General features: G+C 40.0%; 1 protein-coding gene across 1 annotated transcript in view; it reads left to right on the top strand.

Annotated features, from left to right (window-relative positions):
- SLC36A4 (solute carrier family 36 member 4) overlaps positions 1 to 17,329 on the top strand; it is an 879,508-nt gene that overhangs the window by 140,150 nt on the left and 722,029 nt on the right. The window contains 1 exon segment of the mRNA XM_053708622.1: positions 1,162 to 1,273. Coding sequence (XP_053564597.1) covers positions 1,162 to 1,273 — 112 coding nt within the window.

Genomic DNA, 17,329 nt, shown 5'->3' on the forward strand with positions numbered 1-17,329 from the left:
TATGTTTTGAGGATGCCTCAATATCGAGGCATGACTGCAATAACATGAAAGCGTCTTGAAGCGATCAGGATTTCTTCCACCGCTTTTAAACATCAACAACATACAGGGTACGTCCTTTGGTCGTTAAGGAAATTTTTTTGAGGATGTACCCTGTACGTCGTTGGTCCTTAAGGGGTTAAACAACAAAAAATCTGGTGTTGACTGTCCCTTTAAAGGCATCACTTTAAATGAATTAAAGGGACAGGAAATCCAAATTGTTTTTCATGATTCAGATAGAGAATACAATTTTAAACAACTATCCTATTTAATTCTGTCATCTAATTTGATTCATTATTTAGGTATCCTTTGTTAAAAAGCATAGGCTCAGCAGCTTGGTGCTATTTACTGATTGGTGGCTGCACATATAAATAATCCAACCTACATAATGAAGCAAATTAAATAATAGAAGTAAATTGGAAAGTTGTTTAAAATTGTACTCTCTCTCTGAATCATGAAATAAAAAATGTGGCTTTCCTGTCCCTTTAAAGTGAAGGTAAACTTTGGTGAATGAAAGCCCTTTTTTTTTTAAAATACTATTAAAAACACGGGCACTTTCATTCATCAAAGTTTACAAAGTAGCCATTTTGATTAAAAACTTACCTTTTTTTTCTTTTCACAGCCAGAGCAGTTTCCCTCTCCTGGAAATCCTCTCTTCACACGTCAGCAATGACTAATCCGGCTTCCTCCAATCACAGCATGGCCTCAGGCAATGACTACCCTTGGGGGAAAGCCGTGATTGGAGGAAGCTGGATTAGTCATTGATGACATGTGAAGAGAGGATTTCCAGGAAGGGGAAAAGAAAAAAAGGTACGTTTTTAATCCAAACGGCTGCTTTGTAAACTTTGATGAATGAAAGTGCCCCTGTTTTTAATAGTATTTTTAAAAAACGCGCTATCATTCACCAAAGTTTACCTTCACTTTAAGCTATTTTTTTTATTGTATTATATAGCACCCCTGCTAATCATGAAGGCTTTTTTAGTTTTAGTCCCTTTTTCATTATATTTTTCGAAGCCATTTCAAAGTTTGTCAAAGGATTACATGTCTCTCTTCATAGTAATTAAGTGGCTCAGGCTCTCTGAGTTCCGCATAGCCTTAATTATCCTTTATCTTATTGTTCTACAGATATGGAAGTAATGAAACCATTAATTAAGGATGAACAGAATTCTGATGGGGTCTCAGATGAAGATTTCGATATTCAAAGACATTACCACAATGGAAATGAGAATGGCTTGACGTATGTACTGCCTTATGTTTTCTACCCGATCCTGTCTTTAATCAATTATGTTAACATATGAATCATTCTTCAGGTTTAATTTTATAATAATGTTTAACATTGCAGAGAAAATCCAGAAAATGTCAGATATTGACTGAGCAATCAAAGCAGATATTTTAACTTAATATTACTGAATTTGCAGATGTTATTTTAATTAATTTAAAGGGATACTGAACCCACATTTTTTCTTTCGTGATTCAGATAGAGCATGCAATTTTAAGAAACTTTCTAATTTACTCCTATTAATTTTTTTATATTTTCTCTTGGTATCTTTATTTGAAAAAGCAGGAATGTAAGCTTACTAGCTGGCCCATTTTTGATTTAGCACCTGGAAGCTGTCAGTATATTTATCAAAATCTAAGTAGTGCTCTCCAAATAATATATCAGCTTATGGCAGGGTTATAACACAATATATTTAATAATTATCCTTAAAAATAGAAACCCTTAACCAACATGCATCTACTAGAAACCATACAATTAATATAAATACCTGAATTCTTTTATTTAGTTAATATTCATGAACATTTTGAAATATATTTGCAATACCAGAATGACACAATATTATATACGTTAAAACCGACTATTAAGATATGCTATCCTTCTTACAAAGCCCAGAAAAATGTACCTTCACAAATCAGCCTTATTTACAAATAGCCTTTCATTCAGTTAACACAATGGGACTAAAACCTTTAACTTTTAACATCCAAGCAATACAATCCTAAACAGTGTTTATAAACAATGGGATAATATATATATATATATTATGCTATTTAACTGCAATTTATCCTAATACAGTATTAATTTAAAACATCAGAACTTGCACCGATAAGTTACTTAGTCTACCAGATACAAATTTAAACAACACATAGGCTTATGAAATACAATTTAAAAACACAATTTGCTCTCTCCAATCTTCCAATTTTAGTTTAACTGTAGTGACTATGCATATAACTTATTTTAAAAACATCACATGTAGTTTCAATACTTTACCAAATAAACCAGTCGATATCCAGTTTCCAATGTTTCTCAACAGATTCAATTTCACCTCAGAATTTCAAAATTGGGGATATGGCATATGGAGTCCAAGAGTAGCTGTGTGCTTTAATAATAACCACAGTAGTTATTCCTCCAGGATTAGCCAGCAGCCTCCTCTCAGTCTCTATGCTTGGGGTTAAATCATCTGATTTTACCCCTCCCCTTTTTTGATCATTATCTTTCATTGGTGAGTATTGGGAACGCTCAATGGAAACCTTGTTTCGGATTGGCCCTTTGCAACTGAACATGGATTGGTTCATTTGGGAATGTATGTTGCCAAGGATATGCATCCTTGCAACAACCAATCATCTCATGGCTGCAATTTCGCATCATAACACTAGGTGGCAGCAGACAGCACAACACAGCAATACATGCAATACCATTTCTAAACATTTTAACAACTTAATTCAGTATTTCTATGAAATGGTTATTCATTTTATCATAATTTACTGCAATAACTACTCACAATATTTGTTTTGGATAAGTAATATCTTATGAATTTTCTGATCATTTTGATATGAAACACAGTATTATATTAAAATAATGTATCCTGTTTCTGAAATTAATGGCATTTATACATCTAATATGTTTTCATATAATATAGTATGCTCTATGTCTCCCACAATTCTTGCATGCAGGAACTTTGCCCATGGTTCACCTGAAATAAAATAATAAGTGTCATTAATCATTTCATTTTAGGTCCACAAAGATTCTTAAAACACAGATGCTAAGACACTTCATGCTTTCAAAGAGATACATACATACATATATATATATATATATATATATATATATATATATATATATATATATATATATATATATATAATATACGTTAGCAGAGATGTGCACTCTCACTTATTCACAACTGCCAGGGTGCTAGTGAAATTAGGTATAAAGCAACAAAGAAACTTGCACTCACTGGACTTTTTTCAAAACTTTACTTGGCAGAAAATAGTGACGTTTCGGGGACAGTGTATCCCCTTCCTCAGACAGTGATTGCATCAAACAATGGTGAATTTATACATTCAAACAAACAAACCCCTCCCCCCAATTAGTACAAAAAAACGCCAAAACATGTTGCTATGGTGACCATAAGTCACAAAGTAAACACTGTAGTGTTAATCTGATACTTAGAGTGTAATGTGAGCCATCACGGCTCTTAAACAAATTGTGACTGTGCAAATGTAAAGTTAAAAAACCTGTAGTAGTACTGGACCCCAATGTGAAACATACATAACATAGCTATAACAATTCATCAAATACACATAATAAATAAACTACTTCTCATTTCATAAAGATTATCACAGCAAGCGTGTATTGAATTAAACAGGGACTGATGCCAACATACCAGACAAAAGATCAGAAATGGATCAGACACCGATCTCTGTACACCACATCACAGCACCTATACACAACGCTGGAAAGGGAAAGAAACCCGGAACTGCACCGGCCGCTCACGTGGGGGGCGATGCGCCAATCATCAGAGTTGTGTGCTGTTGCCATGGTGATGGGTCACAACGAACACAATCTGCAGCGGGAGGAAACAACAAATGATTATAAGCAGCAGTGATTAGTGATATAGAGTATCTACTTTGCATACATACAGATTCCACAAAGTTCAATTGGTTACTATATATACTAACAAGTTTCTATATTATACCATTTTAGACCTTTGCCCATAGTCAGCGCCGCTACACCAGCTACACCAGCGCAGTCACATGGGGGTTATGCTCCAATAGCATGTATTGTATAGATCACTATAGAAATAACACAATCGAGTAGTGGCAATTTTGACCTTGCTGATTATACCACATATTAAATGACAGCAAAATTATGAAGTACCAAGTATGTTTCACAATGACTGGGTATCCAGCCACAACTTGGTATCCCACCACATCACGGGAGCAGCACATTATGCTAACGAGGTAGAGTAACTATGTGATTAGCCAGAATCCCAACCACCAATGTGAGATATAAAGAAAAAGAGAACAATCTAAATAAATAAAGAATACAGCAAAAACAGATCAAAAGAAACCCAAGGAGAACAAAGGAACCCCAAATAGTGGATAGATAGAAAAATGACCTAAAAATTGAATAAAGTGTGGACTCTCCAAGTTAGGTATCTTTAATAGCGTGGACTCTCATGGTCGGATAAACCGAATCTTGGTATAAAGCTGGCTCAGTCAGTCACGTCAACAAAGACTGGATGCATAACTAAAGAAAACAGTGCCAGTCAAACATAGTGTTGAGTCCATGGGGTTGCAAGGTGTTTAACCGAAAAATCCATTTGGCCTCAATCTGTAAGAGGAGTGTATCCCTATCACCCCCCCGCCTCAATGGGGGGACGTGATCGATTAGGGTGAATCTCAGGTCCTGAAGTCCATGTCCCTTTTCCACAAAATGCCTGGCCACAGGCTGGTCACTAGAGCCCTTTTTCAGAGACGTCCTAATAGACGACCTGTGGTTAGCAAAACGGGTTCTGGCATCATCCGTGGTTTTACCCACATAAAAACGCCCACAGCTACAATTCAGTAGGTACACCACATGTGTGGTAGTACACGTCAATACATGCATGATCTTAAATCGTTGGTTTCGATGGGGGTGTCCAAAGGCGGCCCCTGGAATCATAGCGTTGCAGGTGGTACACCCGAAACACCTGTAACATCCTGGTTTCTTTCTTTGTGACAACCACGTCTCAGGGGTATAGCAATGGATTGGATCAGTGAGCATAAGAAGATCCTTCAAATTTTTGTCGCGTTTATATCCCACTCTAGGATGTTGCCAACCATTGAACGGGAGTGAAGGGTCACCTTGTACAATGTGCCAGTGTTCCCTCAATGATTTACCCAAGGCTCTCGTTGAGGGACTATAGACAGTAGTGAAAGTCATTCTCTGCTCCTCTTTTTGGTCAGATTGAGTCGGTGTCATGGTTTCATTTTCTACTGCCAATCTACTCTGTTTGATAAGGTGTGAGTTATATCCTCTTTCTGTAAAGCGTTGCTGCATTTCATTGAGTTGTTGATCTCTTCTGACCACATCACTGTTGTTCCTCACAGCCCGATGCAGTTGGGCTTTCGGAATTGCCTTAAGGAGTGCTGTTGGGTGGTTGCTAGTGGCGTGCAGAATAGAGTTTCTATCCGTGGGTTTTCTAAACAGAGAGGTACCCAAATTGCCACTCTCTGTTTTAAAGATATTTAAATCCAAGAACTCGATACTTGCAGAGTCATGTTTCAATTTGAATTTTACTGGATTCGTGAGTGAGTTCAAATGCTCAAACCATACTTCTAGCTCAATAGCTGTACCACTCCAAATAATCAACAAATCGTCTATATACCGTTTATAGTATAATATTTCAGGTTTCTGGTATATCCCCATCACAGATAGTTCATAATGCTCCATATAGATGTTAGCTAGTGAGGGGGCCACATTTGATCCCATGGCCGTACCTGATGTTTGTTGGTGGTACTTGCCCTCAAACCTGAAATAGTTTAGACGTAGGCTCAAATCAAGCAATTTGATAAGGAAGTCTCTAGGGGGACCTACATAGGGATACTTATCCAAAGCATTAGACACATGTTGTTTCCCTGCCTCGTGCGGGATAATTGTATATAAACTGTTAACATCTGCTGTAACAAGAATATACGGCTCTTCAAACTTGATGGTTTTTAGTTCTTCAATCAGCTGTGTTGAATCCCTTAAATAAGACCTCATATTACTCACAATTGGTTTTAAAAAATGGTCCACAAAAATTGCTAACCTAGAGGTAATAGAGTTGCGAGCAGAAACAATTGGCCTCCCCGGAGGCTTCTCCAGATCCTTATGAATTTTGGGGAGCGTGTACAGTATTGGACAGACTGGATGGTCAATCTTCAAGAAACCAGCTATATCTTCATCAATCTACCCTTCATTCAACCCTTCTTGTACCACCTGATGTATCAGAACTTGAAAGCTTTTGGTGGGATCTCTGGGAAGTGGCTGATACGTCTCAGTGTCACTAAGTTGATGGTTAATCTCATCACTGTAGTATTTATAGTTCAGTACTACCACCGCACCACCCTTATCTGCGGTGCGGATCACAATGTCAGGGTCCTTAGACAGTGTTGTGATGGCCATTTTCTCTTGTGTGGTTAGGTTGGTATGGTATTTATTAGACTCATATCCTCTCAGATCCTGAGAGACCAATCTCATAAAAGTCTTAATACTGGCATTGTTACTTGCAGGGTCAAACGAGCTTTTATTCTTGAACTTGTGTTTGTCTCCATCTGCAGTGTGGTCTTTAAAAAATTCTTTTAGTCTCAAGGACCGCTGGAATTTTTGACAATCAATGTTATTGGCGAACTCGTCACCCTTACCTGAGGGGACAAAACTCAAGCCTCTATTTAACACACTTCTCTCTGCCATGGATAAAACTCTATCACTGATGTTCACCACTAGGTCCTCAACGGGACCAGCGGTGGTTATTGTCTGGTTGGCAGTGGTGGTTTTCTCTCTCCAGCCCCCCTCCGTACGTGTGGCCTCTTCCTCGTCTTCGCTGGCTGGCTCTGGTAGTAACCCCTTGAAAAACCTGTTGACAAGATGATTGGCCGCCGCTTACTCCACTCTGGCCAGGTGATGTTTCTGTATCAGATCCAGAGCTACTGTCAACTGTTTGGAGAGACTGTTTCGTATAGAATCTTTGTCTCCTACGCCTCTGGGGGAATGGTCTTCTATTCTCACCACCACTTAACCATCTATATACAGTTTTATCCTTGTGGTCCTCAGTTACTGTTTGCAATTTCCTGTTCTTGAATTGCACCAGGGTATCTTTGTATTCTTTGATCTGAGAGGACAATTTATCGAGCCATTGTTCAGAAGAGTCCTCAATCATTACAGATATCTTATCTCTTTCCCATTCCTGGATCTCTCCTTTAATTTTATCAAGTTGGTTCCTCACCTCCTCTGTGACCAAAAGAATGAGGTCAAGGGAACATTTATTGAGTATTGCGCACCAGCGCTTGCAGAACTCAGGGTTGTTACGTCCTATTGTAGGTTGATTACGTATCCTAAAGCCCCTTGGAATCATGAGCCTTCTATAATACTCTGAGAGATAGACCCCATGTAGTCGCAGATCCACTTCTTTCTTTTTCAGTTTCAACATAGCCAAATAAATGGCCTGTGCTGTATTGCCACCAGTAGTCTCCTCCTCAGGATTAAATAGAGTTCTGGCTGCATCATCCACCGTGAAAGTGAGGGTCTGTGTGTTTGCCACATCAGGATCCATTATGTACTACCACAAATCAGATGTGATGTTGGTGATAGTGGTAAGTGAATAGACAGAAGTCTAATTGGAGAGAGGTTTCTTCCTTGTGGGTGCAACAACAAAAGTAATATTCGTTAGCAGAGATGTGCACTCTCACTTATTCACAACTGCCAGGGTGCTAGTGAAATTATGTATACAGCAACAAAGAAACTTGCACTCACTGGACTTTTTTCAAAACTTTACTTGGCAGAAAATAGTGACGTTTCGGGGACAGTGTATCCCCTTCCTCAGACAGTGATTGCATCAAACAATGGTGAATTTATACATTCAAACAAACGAACCCCTCCCCCCAATTAGTACAAAAAAAACGCCAAAACATGTTGCTATGGTGACCATAAGTCACAAAGTAAACACTGTAGTGTTAATCTGATACTTAGAGTGTAATGTGAGCCATCACGGCTCTTAAACAAATTGTGACTGTGCAAATGTAAAGTTAAAAAACCTGTAGTAGTACTGGACCCCAATGTGAAACATACATAACATAGCTATAACAATTCATCAAATACACATAATAAATAAACTACTTCTCATTTCATAAAGATTATCACAGCAAGCGTGTATTGAATTAAACTAACAGGGACTGATGCCAACATACCAGACAAAAGATCAGAAATGGATCAGACACCGATCGCTGTACACCACATCACAGCACCTATACACAACGCTGGAAAGGGAAAGAAACCCAGAACTGCACCGGCCGCTCACGTGGGGGGCGATGCGCCAATCATCAGAGTTGTGTGCTGTTGCCATGGTGATGGGTCACAACGAACACAATCTGCAGCGGGAGGAAACAACAAATGATTATAAGCAGCAGTGATTAGTGATATAGAGTATCTACTTTGCATACATACAGATTCCACAAAGTTCAATTGGTTACTATATATACTAACAAGTTTCTATATTATACCATTTTAGACCTTTGCCCATAGTCAGCGCCGCTACACCAGCTACACCAGCCCAGTCACATGGGGGTTATGCTCCAATAGCATGTATTGTATAGATCACTATAGAAATAACACAATCGCAGCTTGTAGGGACAAGCTGCGATTGTGTTATTTCTATAGTGATCTTCTAAGTGTGCTCCTGGAGTATGTGAGTACTCATTTGGCTATACTGTTATTTGCTCTTGGTTTTCACTTGACGATACTACACATGAGGCGCCCCTCTGTTTCTCTTCATTTTCTGTACCTTTCCCATTAAGCAGTTGTGAGATATTATTCTTGAAAATTGCAAAATACTTTAGTTTACTTACCTGCATTCCTATACTTCTATTTAAATTTACTGCTTTGAAAAAAAATAAAATATATATTTTTGGGAATGACCTATGAATTTAAAAAAGTATGTAAGGGGCGGTATTTTTATGCAAACTTACTAAGCTAGACTAAGAAAGGTTAACATTTCTATAGCGTTATAAAGGAAACTGTAAAGAGCAGTTTGTATTATGTTTGCCAAATTTTGATAAGTGCTACAAACTGAAAGACATACTTTTAGGAGAAAAAAATGAACATAAAATGTGTGTTACAATACTATTAGCACTGCAGAATCTTTTGGCACTCTACTAATAACCGATAATAATAATATTAAGTGAGAAAATGAGAAAGGCACTTTCCCTTGAGGAAGCAGCTTCCAGGTTTAATCTCCCCCATTATTGTTCTGCAAAATCTGAACATAGTGGTATCTCTAACTTCTCAATATATTTAGTTAAAGAGACAGTCTACACCAGAATTGTTATTGTTTTAAAAGATAGATAATCCCTTTATTACCCATTCCTGAGTTTTGCATAACCAACACTGTTTACCTCTGTGATTACCTTGTATCTAAGCTTCTGCAGACTGCCCCCTTATCTCAATGCTTTTTACAGACTTGCATTTTAGCCAACCAGTGCTGACTCATTCATAACTCCACAGGAGTGAGCACAGTGTTTATCTATATAAGACACATTAACTAGCACTGTCTTGCTGTGAAATGCTAATAAAATGCGCTTAGAAACAGGCAGAGTTTTAAAGGTATATTAATATAACTTTTGGTTGGGCAGAGCTGGGGAATGGGTAGTAAAGAAGTTATCTATCTTTTTTCACTGCAGAATCCACAAATTACACTTTATCTCATAACGGAGAATCACAATAGTGAAGCACTTTTGAACAGCACATCTGCAATAGAGGAATGTACAGTACTCACTATGTGGATATAATTTCAGCATCTTTATTTTTGAGAGGGGCTTGGAACCTAACTCCCTCACTTCCCATTGACTTACATTATAAACTGGATTTCAATTTACAATGGTTTCGATTTACAACCATTCCTTCTGGAACCTAACCCCGGCGTAAACTGAGGGCTACCTGTACTCACTATTTGGATAGAATTTCAGCATCTTTATTCCTTGATCGATGTATCAGGATACTATAAAATAGCTTCAATATACTTTAATAAAAAGTAAAATGTGATATTTAAAACACAGCAAGATAAATAGCCTAACTCGTTTCTGAGGACAACCGTCTTTTTCAAAGATCAAAATAATGCAATTAAAGAGCTGTGTTTATTGCATTATTTTGCCCGTTTATTGTATTATTTGTGTGTTGCACTATTAAACAAAAAAAATCTGGTGGCAAAAATAGACTGCGGCCATAATTGGCCTTAGTTTAGTAAACGAATGTCAAATAATAAAATTCTATCCATGCCTAACGTGTTTGAACCTCATTCTAAACCAGTTGTCACTATGGGCCTCTTGTACTAACGGCCATGCAGACAAGTTTTGAACAGGCAGCAGACCCTATATGTCTGCTGCCCAAATATATCATTACACACTCACTTGAGCGTGTAATGCCGCCCTCTTCTCTTATGGGACCAATCGCGTGAAACAAGGGCCTGTCAATCACCCAGAGCGAGCGTGTTTGGGGTGATTTTAATCTGCTACCACAGAGGTGGCGGAGGGTGTAAGTAGCAGTGGTCTGATGACCTCTGCTTCTAATATTGTGGGAATCGGCCCCACAAGGTCTTAAAGTAGCTTACGCTGCTTAGTACATGGAGGCCTATGATTTTACTGTATTAAGAACAGAAACAACTAATTGTTGTCTTTTTATTATGACTGAGTAACCCTTAAAAAAACAACTTATGAAATTAATAGCCCTAGCTGAGGTCATTCAGTTCATGGAACAAGAATTCTAATATAAAGGAGAATCATTTGTACCTTCTTCAGGGTCTCAGGCAGGTCTTAGGGTAGCAGCAGACAATGGCAGTAGACATTAACACAATGGCCTAAATTTAGGGTCTAATAAAACTTATACAAGAAAACATAATTTATGCTTACCTCATAAATTTATTTCTCTTGTAGTGTATCCAGTCCACGGATCATCCATTACTTGTGGGATATTCTCCTTCCCAACAGGAAGTTGCAAGAGGATCACCCACAGCAGAGCTGCTATATAGCTCCTCCCCTCACTGCCATATCCAGTCATTCGACCGAAACAAGACGAGAAAGGAGAAACCATAGGGTGCAGTGGTGACTGTAGTTTAATTAAAATTTAGACCTGCCTTAAAAGGACAGGGCGGGCCGTGGACTGGATACACTACAAGAGAAATAAATTTATCAGGTAAGCATAAATTATGTTTTCTCTTGTTAAGTGTATCCAGTCCACGGATCATCCATTACTTGTGGGATACCAATACCAAAGCTAAAGTACACAGATGATGGGAGGGACAAGGCAGGAACTTAAACGGAAGGAACCACTGCCTGTAGAACCTTTCTCCCAATAACAGAAGCAAAAGTGTCAAATTTGTAAAATTTTGAAAAGGTGTGAAGCGAAGACCAAGTCGCAGCCTTGCAAATCTGTTCAACAGAGGCCTCATTTTTAAAGGCCCAGGTGGAAGCCACAGCTCTAGTAGAATGAGCTGTAATCCTTTCAGGGGGCTGCTGTCCAGCAGTCTCATAGGCTAAGCGTATTATGCTCCGAAGCCAAAAGGAGAGAGAGGTTTCCAAAGCTTTTTGACCTCTCCTCTGTCCAGAGTAAACGACAAACAGGGCAGATGTTTGACGAAAATCTTTAGTAGCTTGTAAGTAAAACTTCAAGGCACGAACTACGTCCAGATTATGCAAAAGACGTTCCTTCTTTGAAGAAGGATTAGGACACAATGATGGAACAACAATCTCTTGATTGATATTCCTGTTAGAAACCACCTTAGGTAAAAACCCAGGTTTGGTACGCAGAACTACCTTGTCTGAATGAAAAATCAGATAAGGAGAATCATAATGTAAGGCAGATAACTCAGAGACTCTTCGAGCCGAGGAAATAGCCATCAAAAACAGAACTTTCCAAGATAAAAGTTTAATATCAATGGAATGAAGGGGTTCAAACGGAACTCCCTGAAGAACTTTAAGAACCAAGTTTAAGCTCCACGGGGGAGCAACAGTTTTAAACACAGGCTTAATCCTAACCAAAGCCTGACAAAATGCCTGGACGTCTGGAACTTCTGCCAGACGCTTGTGCAAAAGAATAGACAGAGCAGAGATCTGTCCTTTTAAAGAACTAGCTGATAAGCCTTTGTCCAAACCCTCTTGGAGAAAGGACAATATCCTAGGGATCCTAACCTTACTCCATGAGTAACTCTTGGATTCACACCAATAAAGATATTTACGCCATATCTTATGGTAGATTTTCCTGGTGACAGGCTTCCGAGCCTGTATTAAGGTATCAATGACTGACTCAGAGAAGCCACGCCTTGATAGAATCAAGCGTTCAATCTCCATGCAGTCAGTCTCAGAGAAATTAGATTTGGATGATTGAAAGGACCTTGTATTAGAAGGTCCTGTCTTAGAGGCAGAGTCCATGGTGGAAGAGATGACATGTCCACTAGGTCTGCATACCAGGTCCTGCGTGGCCACGCAGGCGCTATCAGAATCACCAATGCTCTCTCCTGTTTGATTTTGGCAATCAGTCGAGGGAGCAGAGGAAACGGTGGAAACACATAGGCCAGGTTGAAGAACCAAGGAGCTGCTAGAGCATCAATCAGCGTTGCTCCCGGGTCCCTGGACCTGGATCCGTAACAAGGAAGCTTGGCGTTCTGGCGAGACGCCATGAGATCCAGTTCTGGTTTGCCCCAACGATGGACCAGTTGAGCAAACACCTCCGGATGGAGTTCCCACTCCCCCGGATGAAAAGTCTGACGACTTAGAAAATCCGCCTCCCAGTTCTCTACGCCTGGGATGTGGATCGCTGACAGGTGGCAAGAGTGAGACTCTGCCCAGCGAATTATCTTTGAGACTTCTAACATCGCTTGGGAACTCCTGGTTCCCCCTTGATGGTTGATGTAAGCCACAGTCGTGATGTTGTCCGACTGAAATCTGATGAACCTCAGTGTTGCTAACTGAGGCCAAGCTAGAAGAGCATTGAATATTGCTCTTAACTCCAGAATATTTATTGGGAGGAGTTTCTCCTCCTGAGTCCACGATCCCTGAGCCTTCAGGGAGTTCCAGACTGTGCCCCAACCTAGAAGGCTGGCATCTGTTGTTACAATCGTCCAATCTGGCCTGCGAAAGGTCATATCCTTGGACAGATGGACCCGAGAAAGCCACCAGAGAAGAGAATCTCTGGTCTCTTGATCCAGATTTAGTAGAGGGGACAAATCTGAGTAAGCCCCATTCCACTGACTTAGCATGCATAATTGCAGCGGTCTGAGATGCAGGCGCGCAAATGGCACTATGTCCATTGCCGCTACCATTAAGCCGATTACTTCCATGCACTGAGCCACTGATGGGCGTGGAATGGAATGAAGGACACGGCAAGCATTTAGAAGTTTTGATAACCTGGACTCCGTCAGGTAAATTTTCATCTCTACAGAATCTATAAGAGTCCCTAGGAAGGAGACTCTTGTGAGTGGTGATAGAGAACTCTTTTCCACGTTCACTTTCCACCCATGCGACCTCAGAAAAGCCAGAACTATCTCTGTATGAGACTTGGCAATTTGAAAGCTTGACACCTGTATCAGGATGTCGTCTAGATACGGAGCCACCGCTATGCCTTGCAGTCTTAGAACCGCCAGAAGTGAGCCCAGAACCTTTGTAAAAATTCTCGGGGCAGTGGCCAACCCGAAGGGAAGAGCTACAAATTGGTAATGCCTGTCTAGAAAGGCAAACCTTAGGAACCGATGATGATCTTTTTGAATCGGTATGTGAAGGTAGGCATCCTTTAAGTCCACTGTGGTCATGTACTGACCCTCTTGGATCATGGGTAGGATGGTCCGAATAGTTTCCATTTTGAATGATGGAACTCTGAGGAATTTGTTTAAGATCTTTAGATCCAAGATTGGTCTGAAGGTTCCCTCTTTCTTGGGAACCACAAACAGATTTGAATAAAATCCCTGTCCTTGTTCCGTCCGCGGAACTGGATGGATCACTCCCATTACTAGGAGGTCTTGCACACAGCTTAGTAATGCCTCTTTCTTTATCTGGTTTGCTGATAACCTTGAAAGATGAAATCTCCCTTGTGGAGGAGAAGCTTTGAAGTCCAGAAGATATCCCTGAGATATGATCTCCAACGCCCAGGGATCCTGAACATCTGTTGCCCACGCCTGGGTGAAGAGAGAAAGTCTGCCCCCCACTAGATCCGTTTCCGGATAGGGGGCCGTTCCTTCATGCTGTCTTGGGGGCAGCAGCAGGCTTTCTGGCCTGCTTGCCCTTGTTCCAGGACTGGTTAGGTTTCCAGGCCTGTCTGGAATGAGCAACAGTTCCCTCTTGTTTTGAAGCGGAGGAAGTTGATGCTGCTCCTTCCTTGAAATTTCGAAAGGCACGAAAATTAGACTGTTTGGCCTTTGATTTGGCCCTGTCCTGAGGAAGGGTATGACCCTTGCCTTAAGTAATGTCAGCAATAATTTCCTGAATAAGGTCTGCCCCTTGAAAGGAATGTTGAGTAATTTAGACTTTGAAGTCACGTCAGCTGACCAGGATTTAAGCCATAGCGCCCTACGCGCCTGGATGGCGAATCCGGAATTCTTAGCCGTTAGTTTAGTCAAATGAACAATGGCATCAGAAACAAATGAGTTAGCTAGCTTAAGCGTTCTAAGCTTGTCAATAATTTCATTCAATGGAGCTGTCTGGATGGCCTCTTCCAGGGCCTCAAACCAGAATGCCGCCGCAGTAGTGACAGGCGCAATGCATGCAAGGGGCTGTAAAATAAAACCTTGTTGAATAAACATTTTCTTAAGGTAACCCTCCAATTTTTTATCCATTGGATCTGATAAAGCACAACTGTCCTCAACCGGGATAGTGGTACGCTTTGCTAAAGTAGAAACTGCTCCCTCCACCTTAGGGACCGTCTGCCATAAGTCCCGTGTAGTGGCGTCTATTGGAAACATTTTTCTAAATATAGGAGGTGGGGAAAAGGGCACACCGGGTCTATCCCACTCCTTGCTAATAATTTCTGTAAGCCTTTTAGGTATAGGAAAAACGTCAGTACACACCGGCACCGCATAGTATCTATCCAGCGTACACAATTTCTCTGGAATTGCAACTGTGTTACAGTCATTCAGAGCAGCTAATACCTCCCCAAGCAATACACGGAGGTTCTCAAGCTTAAATTTAAAATTAGAAATCTCTGAATCAGGTTTCCCCGAGTCAGATATGTCACCCACAGACTGAAGCTCTCCGTCCTCATGTTCTGCATACTGTGACGCAGTATCAGACATGGCTCTAACAGCATATGCGCGCTCTGTATCTCTCCTAACCCCAGAGCTATCGCGCTTGCCTCTTAATTCAGGCAATCTAGATAATACCTCTGACAGGGTATTATTCATGATTGCAGCCATGTCCTGCAAGGTAATCGCTATGGGCGTCCCTGATGTTATTGGCGCCATATTAGCGTGCGTCCCCTGAGCGGGAGGCGAAGGGTCTGACACGTGGGGAGAGTTAGTCGGCATAACTTCCCCCTCGACAGAACCCTTTGGTGATAATTCTTTTATAGATAAAGACTGATCTTTACTGTTTAAGGTGAAATCAATACATTTAGTACACATTCTCCTATGGGGCTCCACCATGGCTTTCAAACATAATGAACAAGTAGATTCCTCTGTGTCAGACATGTTTAAACAGACTAGCAATGAGACTAGCAAGCTTGGAAAACACTTTAAAACAAGCAATATAAAAAACGTTGCTGCGCCTTTAAGAAACACAAATTTTCCCAAATTTTGAAATAACAGTTAAAAAATGCAGTTACACTAACGAAATTTTTACAGTGTATGTAATAAGTTAGCAGAGCATTGCACCCACTTGCAAATGGATGATTAACCCCTTAATACCAAAAACGGAATAACAAATGACAAAAACGTTTTTTAAACAGTCACAACAACTGCCACAGCTCTACTGTGGCTTTTTACCTCCCTCAATACGACTTTTGAAACCTTTTGAGCCCTTCAGAGAAGTCCTGGATCATGCAGGAAGAAGCTGGATGTCTGTGTCTGTAATTTTTGCTGTGCAAAAAAAACGCTAAAATAGGCCCCTCCCACTAATATTACAACAGTGGGAAGCCTCAGGGAACTGTTTCTAGGCAAAATTCAAGCCAGCCATGTGGAAAAAACTAGGCCCCAATAAGTTTTATCACCAAACATATGTAAAAAACGATTAAACATGCCAGCAAACGTTTTAAAATACACTTTTATAAGAGTATGTATCTCTATTAATAAGCCTGATACCAGTCGCTATCACTGCATTTAAGGCTTTACTTACATTACTTCGGTATCAGCAGCATTTTCTAGCAAATTCCATCCCTAGAAAAATATTTTAACTGCACATACCTTATTACAGGAAAACCTGCACGCTATTCCCCCTCTGAAGTTACCTCACTCCTCAGAATATGTGAGAACAGCAAAGGATCTTAGTTACTTCTGCTAAGATCATAGAAAACGCAGGCAGATTCTTCTAAATACTGCCTGAGATAAACAGTACACTCCGGTACCATTTAAAAATAACAAACTTTTGATTGAAGAAATAAACTAAGTATAAAACACCACAGTCCTCTTACGACCTCCATCTTAGTTGAGAGTTGCAAGAGAATGACTGGATATGGCAGTGAGGGGAGGAGCTATATAGCAGCTCTGCTGTGGGTGATCCTCTTGCAACTTCCTGTTGGGAAGGAGAATATCCCACAAGTAATGGATGATCCGTGGACTGGATACACTTAACAAGAGAAAAGAATATATGTAAAAAAATGAATTAAAAAAGTTAGTAGACATGTTAGTAATGTAACAAAAATGGACAAAAATAGGCTATAGATAAACTATAATAAATCCCTATAAGTGGCTGGGGATTTAGCAGATCAAATAACAGGACCAAACAAAAAAATAAAAAATTTACTTGTGTGAGGTGGCCAATGGATGATATCTTGCCCATCAAACACGAACTACTAGCCAAAAGGAAAGACAATAATTACAATTGCAACACTTTACATAAACATTGTATGTAAATGTGTATAACTGGAAAATATTCACGTCTGTTTTATTAGGGTAAAGTAGTTACCATGTATATAAATAAATGCACGGATCCAGGAGAGGCGCACCTTAGCCAACAGCACTCGGACTCACGTTAGTAAAAATCAATCCTTTATTACGGCATAAATTTAAAAGCACAGAATTGGCTCAATAGCCAGGCAAGCACACAGGATAAAATCATCTGGAGTGTGACAGGTTACATTGCA

The sequence above is a fragment of the Bombina bombina genome, chromosome 3 (assembly GCF_027579735.1).
Source record: "Bombina bombina isolate aBomBom1 chromosome 3, aBomBom1.pri, whole genome shotgun sequence".
NCBI lineage: Eukaryota > Metazoa > Chordata > Amphibia > Anura > Bombinatoridae > Bombina > Bombina bombina.